Here is a 16,739-nt window from a genome sequence, read left to right as displayed (position 1 = left end):
CTGTATCATCAGTGTAATGTTGTTGTGCTTATTGGTCTATGATTTTTATTCAATAAACCCAACATCCAAGCTTTACAGTCTGTAGATCACATTCTGTGGTGCTGACTACATTAACATGGACAGCAATATTCCTACTGTAGACCTTCTGAAAGACATTATTTTGATTATGTTATGTACATGAGTTGCTATTCCATTCATTTTCCTGTTTACATGTACAGGTTGATCGTAATTCATGTCAATATCTCATCTTTCTACTTGTTTACACTGGAACTTAGAGTCAAGTAGAGTCGTGTCTTCAAGCAGTTGGTAACAGCCGTATGTCGATGCTGCAAATTAGTGAAAACTCTAATAGGACGTTATAATGTGATTCTGCTGTAAACATGTCTATATAGTGCAGCTAAGGTCAGAAAATACTATTAACATGGCAAAGTATTTCTCAGGTTAATATCAAAATATAGGTGTCCTTGTAAACATGTCTGCTATCATCCAAGTCAACTTTCATGCTAACGTCCCATGCAATTGTGAAGAGAAGTAAACAGGAAATACAATCAACAACCAGGTAGCCATAAACCAGGTTAGCCAGCTGCCGAGCTCTTTCGCAATGTACACATTTCATTTGCAGCATGAACATTTGATCTCTGCATAACCTCTGCCGTACACAGCACCAGCATTGTGACGCAACAGAATCACAGTTTGGACATTCATATCGTCACCCCCATTCAAAGTGAACGAGCTGGTTGAAGCCTCTAAGACATTTGATCCAAACAAATAAAAAAGAATGAAAAAACCTCACTCTCACACGCCTTGACCACTACAATCTGTAAATGTGCGTAAATGGTGCGAGCTCCACAACAAGTGCATTTTGAGGGTTGTCGAGCCTTTGATTCACCAATAAACAAAATGAAATGATGAAATCGAAGGCAACAGGGCGCACTGGATGGAGATGTGGGCTGTAATAGGATCGTGACTGCCTGAGAAATAGCCTGATTAATAGGATCAGCATGCTGGAGACCAGCTGCCTTTCATGTTGCAGATCTGAAACTGACCTCGCTGCGCTCCCGAATCACAACAGTCCAGTTATATGTGTTGATAGAGAAATCCATCACTGCGATGGAAAAAAGTTTACCTGTGTCAGTGCAGTTCGGGTGGTTGATTCATCTCGAGGTGCAATGCGGAGGTTAGAAATTATTAAAAGAAAAATCATTACATGTCAAAAAAGGAGAAATATAATGTACGATCTACTGTATCGAGCTCTATATCTCCTGACCGTCCAACTGTCCGCAACAGTTTCCACAGTTTTCTTTTGCTGTAGCCGCTTCCTTCCTTTTTTAGTCCGAGGCTCTTGCAACCCTGAAGTTCATCCTGGCCCTGAAGCCTAACGCTCAGTGTGTGATTTAAGTCAGTGCAGTGGGTTGTAGATCAGGCGGTCATGGCTGTCACCTGGACTGGGTTTCCTTCAGCTCTGAGAATCAACAAGGCAACACCTGGACTCCTCAATCAACTCCATTGGGGAGGAACACTGAGGATATTGATGCTAGACAGTGGCCCTCATGCTTGATGGTGGTTGCGTGTGTGGAAGTTTGACTGAATGTCTATTTTGTATGATAAGGGGTGTGTGTGCGTGTGTGCGTGCGTGCATGCGTGCGTGCATATATCACTCTGTTTTTCATGCAGACTAACCAAAAACGAAGTGTCCACATGTGCACCCAAAACATCTGGTTCTGTGTCACAGACAGGAACTGCTCCTTTCTTTCCACTGCTATCACTTACGGGCAGAAAGGGAAAAACTGCCATACACACACACACACACACTCTCCCACTCACTCAAACCTAAAGTGCACTTTCTTTTGTTTTTCTTCTTTCTTGCCGGATTCTCGTAAAGCTACGTTTTCTATTGCCACCTTAGCTGGAAGTTTAATCAACCGAGATAGTGGGCCATATAGAGAAGGGTCCTTATCCACTAAATGATACAATATGTCTTTTAAATTGCCTTCACAGAAATGATGATCCTTTCACAAATGCTTCTTCACAAAAGCCAAGAGAGTTTTTATTAATTCCACGAGTCAGAAACTCTTTTTGTGTGTCCCTGTCTAGAAATAAGTTTGATCCTAATGAGGGACGCTGCCCAGTAATTTCTATCATGATTTCATTATTAGCCCTTGAACACATGATAACTAATCAGAGGCTGCATCTCTGCTCCCTGACATCTCTTTGTGTCTCGAATGGCTTATCTTGTTTTTTTATTGAATGCTTTGGATCAGTCTCTCATTCCGAGTCAGCCTGTGTGTCTTCCCTGTGCAAATGAAACTGTCGATGTGTGTATTCCACTTTGGGTCAATCACACTACACAGATCTCAAGTTACTTTTTTCCCCGTCAGTCAGCTGACAGCACTGCCTCTCTCTCCCTTTCCCCAGGCTCTGCAGGAAAAGGTGGAAAGTCTTCAGAGGCAGCTGCACTGCTCCGAGAAGAAGCTGCTTAGCAAAGAGCTGGAGACTGAAGAGAAGGTAATACGCTCACTCTGTTCCCCCCTCCATCTCCCACTCTCTTTTTCATGGTTGTCAGGCATGTGCAAGAGAGGCTGACTGCCTCTCACTCAAACTCATTTGCTGCTCACCATTAGCGTTGCATCACTCCCGCTTGCCGAACATGAACTTCTTTCCATCCGCTGCCCTCAGCCTTTTCGTCACACTTCTTTTTGCTTCTCGCTCGCTCGCACAAAACATCTATAGGAATTTTTCTGATTAATTCTGGTTTCCTTTTTTGGGGATTCTCGAATACCTTAACTGAACTCTTCAACATCTTTGCTCCCCCTCATGTCCCTCGCCCCTCACCCCTTAGTTGCTGTCCTGACTAGACCCTCCAGGGGGCCACAAAATACAAACAAAATAGATTCTTCATCTACGTTCCTTCCCTCCCCTCATCACTCTGCCATATCTCATTCTCCTGTTCAGAGCCAGAGATATAACCCCTCGCACATTTCCCAAATTCCTTGAGATTTGGCTTCAAGAGCCAGCGCCTAGGGCCAGGAATGCCACCACCGCCTGTGTTCAGAGGGAACCCTCTGTATGCACACACACTCCCCATGGCTCTCCAGAATGCCCTGTAATCAGGCTCTGTTTTGACCTTGACACACACGGAGAAGAAAGCACTAATGACTACGCTCACACAGGAGGCTCTTCTTTGTACCCTGGTATGTACACCATAGGCCTTCATTCCCGTGTCCACTCTGATCCGCCCACTGACCCTTGTACACACTTCACACACTCGCCACACACCTTAGTGTCTGGCCGTCATAAATCTGCAGGAAAGGGTCAGTGGTTTTTAGGAGCTGTTGGTCGCTGACCCAGTCCCAGAGGCGCTGCGCAATGTTTCCTGTGACTTAATCCTCAATTACACTCCCCGGCGGATGCACACACGGACAGCTGCACACACCACCGACCCAAAGATGTTCTTATTAAAACATTTACAGGCCACTTGAAGTCTCTGTTATTCGTGAAAGATGTTTCGTATTCAAGATCGTGAAGCCCTGAAATATACTCTGCACTTGATGATGGAGATCAGAAAACTGAACAATGTGTTTTATTGAAACACGCTTCAGCTTTCAAGATCCACCAGTATTTGTGATGTGTATATGTTAGACTTGCATGGGTGATCTTTTTTTATTCTGCCATCAGGATCTTTTCATACAGATACCAAAGATGCTTCTTTCTGGTTTAAATCAGCAACAGTATAATTTAAACCAGGCGATATGATGGAGCAAAGAATCCATAAACAAGAATCTGACTAAGCATTTGGTACCAATTTTAGATACTTGACAGTTCTTGATTCTCTGCCACAAACACATCTCACTAATTTATAGCAGAGTGTGTTGTTGTGACAAAATAAGCAGGAAGCGAGTCATGGAGGGATAAGAATGAAGGAATCTCAGTGAAGTCAAAGCTGAAACCGCTGCCTGAACAGACAGGACATGTGAGACTGGAGATGTGACGTGCACAGTTATAGTAAGAGCTTTTTAATGAGGTGCAGCAGGTGACGGTTTGACATAAAGTGTGACTTCCTCACAGTAAGAAGAGGCAGTGGCACTGGAGACGTTTAAAACGAGTCGCCCAGATAAACGCTGTCTCCTGTTGGACGGAAACAGTTGAGCCTCGCCACTTCTATATGAGCATAACAAATATGAATATTCATCATAAAAATGTCATGGAAAACATCAAACCACCGAGAAAAACAACTCGCTGTTGGGGGGGCATTTTGACAAAATCCATCCACCTTTACTTCATCTCATCATCCTTAAGAAATATAAATAGGCAAAGCTCCTCAGCAAATTCCGGCAACCAGAGAGGATGCAGTTGTGGGACAAAGATGTAGTTGACGTCAATCAAGCTGCAGAACCACTGATGCTAATGCGCTGTAGCTTTTACAACATTATACTCAAGAATATGTCACATGAAAAATGTAGAAAAACAGTGTAACAATCTAACTTCAGAATAAAAGGATTCACCTCCTGTTCATTATCTTACATGTATAATGTGTTTAGGTAAAAGGAGGGTTGATGTAAGTGGGTGTTGTGTTTTTCTTCTCCAGGTTAATTCCTCCTTTACACCACACAAATATATGCAGGTTCTTTTCAATGTGGGTAAACCTGCTTAAGAAATGCATTCATAATCCTTTCCCATGCCAGTGGAGGAGTTTGACTCTGTGTTTTTCTCCCCCGTTGCGCAATGTTCAATACATGAACGCACAAACAACTCAGGCGCTCTCTCACCTCAACGTCTCGCCAAATTAGCGAGTACACCTGGGTGTCATGTTTCGACGAGTGCCAATAGGAACCTGTGTCAAATTGAATCCATCCCCATTTCAGAAAAAAGCCCAATGTTAGTGGGTCCTCGCAAGCTCCCTTATTGTAAAATGGCAGCTCTGCAGCTCACTGTGAAGCTCAGTTCTCCTCGAGGAGCTGTGCAGAATGTACAGCTCTTTTTATAAATACGTAATGATACAGCGAGCACGGTGAACTGTACACCTTTTAAAGATGTATCCTCCTGTAGCACCGGGAACTCGGTTGGATAAAAAAATTAATTTCAGCAGCTGTTTTCAGTATTGATGCGGAGGAGTTGAACCTAAGTTCTGTGGATTCAGTCATTTTCCCGTGTGCTGTTTTTGTTGAGGCACATTACATCAGCAGCTACGAATCCATCTCTAACAACTTCCCTGAGATCTGTAGCCACTTCTAATCTCATGTCTTTTTCCTTTTTTCTCGTTTTTTTTTCTGAAGCTGTCTCTTTTTTTATTTTCCCTCTCGCAACAAAGCATTTTTGAATTCAAATCGCCCCTCTGTGAACTCTCGCAGTGCCAACTCTGTGAATGTGGAGGTTCGAACCTCATGAGTGGCTTCATTTTTTATGTACAAACTTGTTCCTGACAAGGTTTTTGTCACTTTGGAACAAGGGGGTTTATCAAAAATGTTTTTCCAGCAGCTACTCATGCCCCAACTCCACAAACCAGCCCACGCAAATCTGTACACACACACACAAGCACACCCCAAATTCATTAGCATACATCAAGCTTCCCAACAATGTGACAAATTTTATTTGAACGTTGAAAGTGTTGAGGGCTTGTTCCTTTCTGCTGGCAGCTGTCAGAAACCACACCATGCGACAGTACCAAACGCAGGGGAAAGTCAAAACCACAATCTAAAGACTATATATAGATGAAATGTTATCGCTTTAAGATGACTGGGAGGGGAAAACGACTGCAGCTCCTTGCAGTCTTCAAAACCAGAGAATCCTGCTTCATCAGGAACAAACAAAATCTCGTTTTGAAAAGAGCTGTGGAGATGAAACCTGATTTTTCTCCAGAATGTCAAAGTCCCGTTTGATTGCTTTGAAAAAATCGCAGCTCACTTTTCTTCCCTGTGTTTCTCTTCCTCTCTTTCCTCTCGTGCTCACTCTCATCTGGAGTCCGTCAATGACTGAAACCTCATGCAAGGCTTGATCAACAGTATTGTTCAAAGTCGTCCAACATCTGTCCTAATGGTGAGGAGACTTTTTTGTTTCCGAGATGCCATCACATGCCACCTGTCAGAAAAACAAACATGTCTTTGCTGCCAAAAGACATCGAAGAGAAAAATGTGTGTTTGCATGGAGACAAATAGACACGTGAGAGGAGGGACCATGGAAGAGACAAAGAGGAGGCGAACGAAAGGCTCTCAGGGAACGAGTCAGACATCTTCTGAGAGTTTCAGTGATGCTCCTGTGTTTAAACACACTGAAGGAGAGCGACGGCGTAGTCAGACGTTTTGAATCGGTGCATTACCTCGTCCTCTTCTGCTTTTTTCCCTTGTCTGTTACCATTGCATACGTTTTCACAAAAAGGCTTCTGCTTCCACCCACACATGCTGCATCGTAAACTATGGCTGAGCTTTAGTTAGACATGCTCGAGGAAAGGTGTGATTGCAAATGCTTTGGTCTACGACTTTGCAGCAAGAGCAGAGATCTGTCTCACATGCTTAATGATATATACTTATGGATATGTTCATTATATGTGATGCAATAATACAAAAGCAACGCTAATTGCTAACTATACTAGTCTTACTGTCCAATACAAGGGGTATTTTATTATACTCTCCTGTCTGAATGGTTGGTCACGTTGTCCAGGAAGTCGTTGGGAAAGACACAACCTTATCGTATCACTCAGTCCATTAGCTCATGGTTTCTCTCAATGCCGATGTTAAAGCAAACGTTCACGGCTTGTCCAGTTTGATCAGCTCTACACTTGTATGTACCGGATCCAGTCGTCCCCGTTGCTCTCCGAGAGTCCCGGTGAATACGCCGCTGCAGCCTTGCCCATTCTAATGTATGGGAAGGAAAATGGAGACAGCATCGCCACAAAGGAGCTTGTAATTTAGGCAGAGCGGATCTCTCATTGCTGCGGTGACTGCACCATACATGAACCAAGAATGCAAAACTAAGGAGCTTGGCTTTTGAAGAATCTAAGACTTATATTCAGAGTGGTTGGTAAGGGATGTGTTTATTCAACCATTGTTTATTGCTTTGGTCTGAGGTAGTGGAGTGTGTTTTGTCTTGGCCAGCCATTTTGTTATGACTACAGAAGCTTCTATAGATAGAGATAGACGTTTCGAAAAATCTGCAGCCCGGTAGCTTCAGCTCATTTTTTAACTCCTGGACATTGAAATTAAAGCTTCTGAAAACCATATTTTTGCCACTTGTTTGAAAAAGTCACTCTCAAATTATCCTTGACTTCATTCTCACACAGCGAGTAAAATACGTATTTCTGTAAACCAATGGACTCTCAGCCCTGTGTTATTGACCTGGCAGGGCAGAAGGAGCCTGATGAAAAAATTGGCAAAGCTGTGGCAGAGTAATCTGCTGCACGCTGTGCCGACACAAAGTGAGCTGCCTCATATTGGGATCATTTATACTGAGCCTCGCTTTGAAGTGCTTCCCAATTCCCCTTTCATTGTGCCCAGGAAGATTAATTAGCCAAAGCCAGAACAATCAGCTAAATCCACAACAGGAAAATTATTTAAAGAAAACCTGTCATTCTCCCTCCTCCTCCTCCTCACCACATTCACAGACCCTTCGTTTGAAAGACGGGGACTGATGAGAGGTGGGACGGGGGTATTCTTGATGTTAGCTGGACTTTGTTTCTGTCAAACACATTATGGTCGGTTAAATTGCTCGACTCTCCCCTGGTTACACCTTGAAATATGAGGGTGAAGACTGTTGCTTTTCACAGCCCCCGCTGATTCATCCAGGTCTGTTGAACTATTCATCAAACTCAGAATTAATTGAGTCAGCAACTCTTTTTCAGCATTTACCTGTTTTTGTTTCCTCTTAAAGACCTAACCCAGCACTGACCTTCCCAGGAATAGACAACCCCATGGGGTCCTAATAGGGGTAGGTTGTGAATTGTGGGTTAGGTATTAGTTAAGGTTAGTACAAGTCTCCAGTTAATGAATGTAAGGCAATGTAATGTCCTCTGAAGTCATGGAGACAGGCCTCTACGTTGGTGGTGTGTATGTGTGCGCCTGCGCATCCATTCATGTGTGTTTGTGGGTGAAAGGGGGGGCTGCGCTAACCAAATCCTTTTCAACTTCTATAATCAGACTCTGGTTTAGTGGAGTGTAATTTAGCCCCAGACAGACTTCCTCCAGTCCTCCCCAGTGGAGCTAGCAAGCTAGCGAGCTGTTGAGCTGCTGCCGTGTTTGATGTGTCCTGCCCCTCCACCGTGGCCCTGTCCTCTTCTAAACCCAGCTGTGTCGAGCCCATAAATGCATTGTGTCAGATCTGGCTGCAGTCATTAGCAGCCAGTAGGGGGTGTTGTGCAGAGAGAGTCGTGCCGGTCTGCGAACCCCCTGTGGAGATGTGAAGTAGCTGTGAAGAGCGAGGGAATACTCTGAGCCATGAATAAAGAGGGGATACCCAATGTCTGGTGTGAGTGAGTGTGCCACTTCCAGAGGAGCTGTTCATTTGTTCGCCGCGTTTGAAAGTGTACACATGTGAGTGTGGATGTGACGGGGCAGCAGAGACACTTATTCAGCAACAATATCCACATATTACTGAGATATTGACGCACTGATTGAATTGATTAGTGTTATTCATTCGCTTGACTTTTTGTGTATTTGGTGACCTGTTAAGTTAACTGTCTCTGCTGGGTTGTCGTCCCGCTGTCCTCTCAGGTGACTGTGGTGCGTCAGGAGTTCCAGGAGAAGCTCAAAGGTTTGATGCCAGCGGAGCTCCGACAGGAACTGGAGGACACCATCACCTCTCTCAAAGCTCAGGTGAGAACTGACTGCTTACAAAAATACAAACCAGATACAGGCAGGATGAGAAGACGCATGCAACACTATCTATCTAGTGAAAATATAAAACATTCCTCCTTGTAAATGTTCGGACTTCAGTCTATGTCTGAAAGCAGTGAATGAAGAGGCGGTGTGTTAAAGTCGTCCTGCCTACTGCTGTACCTTCAGTAGGAACATCCAAGTTGTAATTGTCCTATAGAAGTAAATTCCTGCTTTGTAACGAAGTCTAGCTGAAATGCAAAATAAATTGAAAACGTTGTATTAATTACAAGCGGCCACAGCATTGGATAATGTAGCTTGGGTAGGTTGTCAAACAAGTCTTTGACAACGGACAGAGTTTGTGGTCATGTCAAGTACAAAGACTTGTTTCAGTTCTGGAATCTTGCTTCCTCTGTTTTTAAAGCTATCTTTCACTTCCCCCTGCTATTAATCAACCAAACCGACGGAAACATAAACAGAACACTGAATAACCATCTCAGAGTTTTTGGTTTCGAGACTAAAGATATCTTTGGTATTGGCTTTGGTGAAAGACTCGATCACAGCCTTTGCTTTCGTCTTCCTGCCAATCCTCTTTATAAACTTTAATCTCTACTTCTCTATCCATCAGATCACAAAATCACCCCCTGCAAAACCACACTCACCCCCCAAAAAAACCACACTCATCTCGCCAGGTTGTTCCTCGGAGCAATGTGTCTTTCTTCCTCCGACCCACTTTGACAATGAATTTCAATAGAGGGCTTTCATTTTCTCATCATTTCTACTATAAACAAAAGAGGGTTTTCTGTAACGGGGGTACAAGGTTTTGTTAAATGGGCTCATCACGAACCCCTGCCTTGTTCTCATAGGTCTGCTAAGATCCTGTTTCAGTGCAAAGACCACAGCGGCGTGATCCAATATGTTTATAACATGTAATTAATAACGAGTGGTCGCTCCTCTCATTGACCATGTCTTCGGTTTTGCACATCAAAGTGCATTATTTTTTACATGGGGGGGATTTGTGTCTCAGGCGTCCGACCACATTTCGGTGGGGTTTTGCATTTACTTGACTGTGAAGTGCCAAATGAAATGCTAGAACTTCCCTGAGGTCTCCCCCACAGAATGGAATGTACCCTCGGCTCCAGTACGGTAGTCCCAGAACAATACAGATTCTTTTGGGGCCGTGATTCCTCTGCCAGGCTGAAGATGCCGTGTAAATGTAGATGGGGTTTATTTTCACTTCAGCCAAAGACACTTCATAAATAAACCTCTGCTTTGTAGCCCCCAAGAAGCAGAATGGTGCTGCCTCCTCTCGGAGCCTCTTAACCTCGACTAACCTGGCTCATAATCTCCCCTCTGTCCCTCTGTGCCTTAACCCCTCTGACCTAATCTCCTGACCCCCAACCCCTGTTGTCCTGACCCCTGGACTCAACAACCAGGTCTTTCTTTCACCTTCCTCTTCTTCGCTAACCCCCTGAGCCCAACGGCACAATTGCCATCATTCCTCCTCCACGTCCCACTTCTATATTTCTGATGCACTGGTTTCCTACTTCCTACTTGTGTAATCAGATTCAAAACAAATTGAAATTTCTCAGTGCTTCATTTTGCTTTGTGTGTCTGCGTTGCAGGTTAACTTCCTCCAGAAGAGAGCGTCTTTGCTGCAGGAAGACCTGAACGCCAGTCGCAGCAGGAGGTTAGCATGGTTGTTTAGATTGTATAGAAACATGTGTGCAAACACGCCTGTACAGAGTTCATGTGGACGTTTGTACTTCTGTACTGTCCATATACGTGAATACCTCCATGCCCTGCAGGTCTACCACTGACAGTGTAAACTACAGTGACCCTGAAGTGCAAATCACAACTGCAAATCTGAGAACACAAAGACAAATCAGACAACATGATGACGAATCAGAAAACACATTTCATTAGCATGCCCTTCCTTTTAAAAAGGCGGACGGTGCGTTTCTCCAATCAGCGACTGGTCTTGTCAATATCAGGCACCTTGTCCATTAGTTATGCCGTTGTGTTTTCTTATTTTTTTTTTATTTGCTGTTGTGTTTGATTTGCACTTCAAGGCCACTGAACATCCAGAATTCCGATAAACTTGTATAAACACTGTAAGAGCCATTTGTGTCTTCTTCTTTTTTTAAAAGCATCTTAACATGTGCAGTGATAAGAGGCTCCGTCAAATGAAGCTGCCGCTCACATCACTGCAGATGCCTGTAAACACTGACAGTCACACCTATCACATTAATAACCAGCTGTTTCTACCTCTCAACTTAAAGTGACTGGAAATCTCAAACTCAATCAAAAACAGTTGGTTTGAATTAAAGTTTATCTGTAGAATGAAGTTGGTTAAATGTTTTAACAAATTATTAACTAAACTTTTTACTAAACAGGTAACGATGGTGTAACCACAGGCTCCCCCTACACCAGGACATGAAGGAGAAGACGTCCAATCAGGTGTGAGCATCATTGACTGTTACGAGTGTTTGACACGCATGTCACCCCCCTGGACTAGTCATGTTTTAATGTGACATTTTTGTGGCCTCCCATGAATTCTAAACATATTTATTAATTCTCATGTTCTACCTTTGCTTTGTATTTTTGTAAAAAGAGTATTTTTATGTTCTCAACACGTAACTTTGTTCTGTTCTATTTTATTACTGATATTGTTGTTATTTGAAAGACAACATAATTTACCATAATCACACCAAAATGCATCATTTTAATAAATGACTTTTTTATCATTTTTTGTTGTCATGAATTTCTTTATTTTTGCATGTGATTTCATCTGCCTTAAAAATCGTATAATTAATCCCTCAATAATGGAACTCACTCTGTTGCCCTTGTTTCTATATGACCACATCATGCATGTTAACCAAGGTTAGCTTTGTAACTTAACACAAAGTCAAAGACCTTGAATTCCCATCGCCCCCATCAGTATTTACCATCGCCTTTCTGCCCAAGCCCTCATTTGAACTGTAAATGGTAGTTGGGGGTTTGTGGTCGGTTCAGATAAAGAGCGCTGCTTGAACCTCTGGCCAAACACTACAGTCCTTGGGCCCACTGGTTCTGCCTCTGCCACCACTTTGTGTTTTACCAACGGCTCCACTCAAACCAGAGCCGAGTCAATCAGACAATGGAGTTCACAAAGTGGCCACAGTACTCTCAATGAGCAGTTTGTTAGGAACGCCTTTGTACCTAATGTAGTCCAAAACAACAGTTGTGCAGTAGAAACTGTATCTGTGGCCGTTTCATCGTTCACTGTTCAACTGATCGTTTTACATGATGTAGTCGGTGATGCTTTCAAACTGCATGTGTTCTGTCTCTAGAGGATCCTACGGTGGCCCTGAGTGCTCAATGGTTTGTGAAGCCTGAAGTAGAATTAGGAGATCCCTCAGTGTTGTTGGAAAGTTAAATGCGATACATGTTGATCTTCAAAATATCAAGTTAGCATATTATATGGCCAGCCAACATGACATTAGCTTGTTTCTCAATTAATCAAATGTATTTTCTCCGATTATTTGAATTGACTGCAAGTGTCCCAGCCCCGTCCATCACCTTTGAGTGTCCCCTCCAGTTCAGAGTTGAACTGGAGTTAGACTTCGTGGGCCGGCTGGACCTCGTCCTCTGAAGGACGCAGCCCCAGAAAGGAGACACGCCTAATGAGGCTGTGTTAATAACAGACAACTCCACATAAATTGCAACACAGTTCAAAGCCCAGTTGAATCAACACCTTTAACACAGTTTGAATAAAAACTGGAAAAACTCTGACCTCCATGAAGAGATGATTTATTGCAGCACTGTTGCATTAGACTGTGTTGGTTTTAGCTTGATTTACCTCATAAACTGCGAGGGTGAGTGTGTGTAAGGGTCCTCCAGGACTGAGGGGGTTTTATGACGATAATAACATTTGGTGGACCGAGAGTGGGATGAATAATGAGCCCTCATCCACTGGTATTTGTGTGTCTCTGGTAGGTGAAGAATGCGTGGCCTCGAATACTGATCATTTCTAAAAGGTTTTTTTTTTTCCTGGAAAACAGTTTGGAGCTGTTATTAAATTCCAAAATCGGATTTGATTTCAAAGTGGCCCTTACACTTAACTTGCACTGGAATTGCTTTCTCTTATTTTACACCCGCAGCTCAGGCATTTCCATGTGTTCCCATTGTCCGTGACCTGTTTCGCTGTCTCCAAGCGAAACACTATAGCCTTCTCTGTATTTATTTGATGTGCTGATTCTGCTGCCCAGGCACAGAGAGAGACAGAGAGAGGGAGAAGAACAAAAAAAAAAACAGAGACGAAAGGAGAGAGCACTGTCAGACCGACATCTGAGAAACAGGAATTTTGTCTTTCAGCACAAACCCTTAGAAAAGTCTGTTGTTCCTGGAAGATGTAAGCAGAGGATTCATAACTATTGCAACATAGCATCGTACATGCATCTTTTGCATGTTCGGAATGTGTGATTCTTGTGTCAGCAACGGCCTCAGTCTGCTTTAAACTGGCTGTGTGAAGACAAAGGTCTGTTCTGAAGAGCCTGCCTCCTCCGAGCTGCATCCCTCAGCTCCTCTGATCAGTCTCGACCCAGTGACTCGTGGACGATGAGCACAAAGTTAATGTAACTCCGACAGAAGACGCTCAGTTACGCTTTAAGTCCAACCACTGGAGCAAGAAGGGTTGTCGGAAAACGTGGTAATAAGGGGAATATGAATGGAATAGTCAATCAGCAACTCATGTAAACATAATCAAAGTAGGTTCTCATTCTGAATATGGTCCAAAGTTCGGTCCATGTAAGTCATTGCGGGCACTGATGTATGTTGCTGTTCTGACAGTTTAGGCCTCTTTGAGTCATCAGCTGATCCACCTGGTATTTATCAGCCTTCACATCAGATGACTCATCTAATGAAACATTTAATTTCACACGTACCCCGGCCTGTACAGAAACTGTTGGATGCAGCCACACCCGATCCCTCCACCGGGGAGATACTTTAGAGGATCCAACCGACGCACACCGAGTCCTTCAGACTGGTTTTAACATGGAGCTGCTGATTCTGTAGAAATAAAGGTTAATGTGTACTCGGGCCAGCTGCTCATTTACACCCAAGCATGCTCCAGCCATAACCTCTCCTTTAATCTGTGTTATTACCCTGACTAGTTTCGCTCTAATTGATTGTCTACTACCAAAATAACCTCCATAATTGTGCTTGTGTAAATACAAGGCATGAATGTCATTTCCACACGGCCGACTCGGCCCCATTAAGGATCAAAGCCCTCGCTTCCTCTCGGTTATCTCCACATCAGACAGTGGACTGTTGTGTGACAACAGCAAAGGGCAGTCAGGAAACTCCCAAGGTTTCCACTCGTCCACCATATTCTTACTCTGTGCACTCGTGCTTGGTGCTGGTGTGTAACACTTGCTCATGTCGAATCTGGGTGATTCTCATGTGTTCGCCTGAGCTGGAGGTTTTTAATGTTTCATTGTCTAATGAGCAGTTTACATGACCTGAGTGCACAAAGGCCTGTTTAAAATCCAGTGCACACGAACAAACCGCCTCATGACACTGAGTCGACTGTACAGCAAGCAGGGAAATGGGGTTTCTCTTTCTCTCTTTAAGTCAGAGCCAGTTTTCAGTTTGGAGTATTTATTTCCTGTAAGATGTCGTCTACGTTTTATGAGGACATGAATTCAAAGAGCGGGGGTCTGTAGAATACGTGGGGTGATTCGAGGTCATTCACCGCCTCGCTTCTCTGCCGCTTACGAGATTTACACATGTGACGTGTCTCACTCTGAGCTCCTGTGACGGGCCTCTGGGATCGACTGTACATCGGCGTGTGATTGACAAAGTCATTGTGTGTTTGTGTGCGTGTATGCGTGTGCGCGTGCATGAGCTGTGTCACTGGATCTTTTTATAGAGCAGTATTTGGAGTCAGACCCTAGGAGGCCTGTGTTTGGCTGCCGTACGCTGCTTGCATAAATAAACCTGTTTATCGCCAACACTTCACACACACACACACACACACACACACAACGCATTTCACTTAGGCTATTTTCTCCGTCTACCATCTTGTTTCCTGCCTCTTCCGCCTTTGCCTCGCTCCTCGCTCGTGTCGCTCTTTGTTCATAACGGTATTTATGGCAATGATTTTTCCTTTTTTCCCCGGCCCTGTCACTCACACGCTGCAAGAGCTATGAAAAAGGATATGCAGCTGCGTGTTAGAGGCTATGCAGCCTCAGAGAAGAGGGCACAGCAGGTTGTGTTTGTGCGACTGTGCCATGTATCTGCCATCTGGGCTGATAGTGTGGGTTGAGCAGAGGGACAGAAGACCATGCAGTCAAGAAGGCAGTGTGGGAGGTTCGCCTTTATCGCATGCCCTATATGTCTCTGTCTGAGTGTCTGGTAGCTCTGCCGCCATGCACTTTATTTTGATCTCTCACAGCCTCTTTTCTCATTTGACTAAATTTCTTGCACCTACAGGGATCATCGGGGATCTCCACCATTACAGGCAAAGTTTAAAATGCATAGTTTCTCTTCTTTTGGCCTGTTGATCTGTACCAGGATTGTTAGTCAGATATTTTACGTTTTAGTTTTCCCTCCTTTTGGTTGGTTGGTTTGTCAGCAGGATTTCGCAAAATCTGCTAAATGGATTTCTACTAGACTTGTTGGAATGATGGGATATGGGCCAAGAAAAAACATATAACATGTTGGCACATATCTGGACATAATGGTGGATCCAGAAATTTATTTTACTTTGTAAGGTTGCTCCATTCTTTATGGATAAATATTTTCTATTTGTTCTCTGTTCATTCATAAAGTTAGACAAGCACACTGTTTTGCTCAATGGTGTCCACTCATTTATGCAGTTTTGCCATCTCTGAATTTACCTGCAATCAGTTAAGACGCACCAAAAAAGTATTTTTATTTAAACAGCTGATGAAATAAATTTAATTTAATAAAGTTAAGATATTTCACAATTTCTCTGTACAGTTTCAAATCCTCGCCTTCATCGCTACATATGTGGTAGATATAATTTAATCCCTTGACTTCAATTAATTTTCTACCTAACAGGGTCACATCTTAGTTTCTTTATTTACTCAAACAAAGAAAATAAAACCATAAAAAAAAAAAAAAAAGTTGTGTTTGACTTTATGTAAACTCCTGTTCAGGTCATTAAACTAATGATTGGCAGATGTGGCCCTGACATTGTGACAACCAGTGTGACTGTCACACATAAAGTCTTTATACCTGCTCCCATAAACAAACAGCTCTTTAAAGAAGCTGCCTCGAATATACAGCTCACGTTTTGACCATTCAGTGCACAGCACACACCATGAAAACAGCATTCCAGTGGACATGGTTCTTGTCTGAATGTGAGAAACAGTATTTGAAATCCCGGTGTCAAGTGAGACACTTTCTGAGGCGTCTGCCCTCATCAGAGCTAGTCCCTGTGTTGCCATGGTGCTCACCCTGTTGATACCCCCCCCCCCCCCCCCCTTTATAAAGGAACAGGAAACGGGGGAAAGAGATACAAATCGGGAATCTCTTGAGCAAGTTTATCACCCTGCCAGCCTGAGAACCCTGCGTTCCTGAGTCAAGGAAGAAGAAGCCGGGGTTAAAGTGAAGGATTAAGGATGAGTCAGGGAGCCCAGGGTCCAGGTTAAGACCGACTCAGAGCGAGACAGCTGTCCTGTCGAGCGTGGCAGAACAGTGGCGTCCGTCCTGTGAAGTGTCTGCGTGGTGCTTTGGTGGGAGAGCGGCAGAGGAAATGAAAGTCATTACTGTCAGTGTGGAGTGAGCTTCATGGCCCAAACGGGATTAGACAGTGCATCCGACATTGTTTCTATACATTGGTAGACTTAAAAGTCAAGCGCAAAATGGGATTAAAATGAGGGAAAGAAACCAATAAATAACCTTCAACAACCCCCCCCCCCCCTTTATCTC

At 43.7% G+C, this 16,739-nt stretch overlaps 1 protein-coding gene across 3 annotated transcripts in view; it reads left to right on the top strand.

Annotated features, from left to right (window-relative positions):
• The window catches only part of cep112 (centrosomal protein 112), a 97,616-nt gene extending 86,067 nt beyond the window's left edge, over window positions 1-11,549 (top strand). For all 3 annotated transcript variants that reach the window (XM_062408746.1, XM_062408744.1, XM_062408745.1), the window contains 4 exons: window positions 2,416-2,505; window positions 8,700-8,801; window positions 10,427-10,491; window positions 11,198-11,549. In XM_062408746.1, the coding sequence (XP_062264730.1) occupies window positions 2,416-2,505; window positions 8,700-8,801; window positions 10,427-10,491; window positions 11,198-11,201 (261 nt within the window). In that variant the 3' untranslated portion in view covers window positions 11,202-11,549. The remainder of the gene's footprint in view (window positions 1-2,415; window positions 2,506-8,699; window positions 8,802-10,426; window positions 10,492-11,197) is intronic.
• The last annotated feature ends 5,190 nt before the right edge of the window (window positions 11,550-16,739 follow it).

This window comes from Platichthys flesus, chromosome 16, assembly GCF_949316205.1.
Source record: "Platichthys flesus chromosome 16, fPlaFle2.1, whole genome shotgun sequence".
In the NCBI taxonomy this organism is placed as follows: domain Eukaryota; kingdom Metazoa; phylum Chordata; class Actinopteri; order Pleuronectiformes; family Pleuronectidae; genus Platichthys; species Platichthys flesus.
This window is presented reverse-complemented; position numbering and strand designations above follow the sequence as displayed.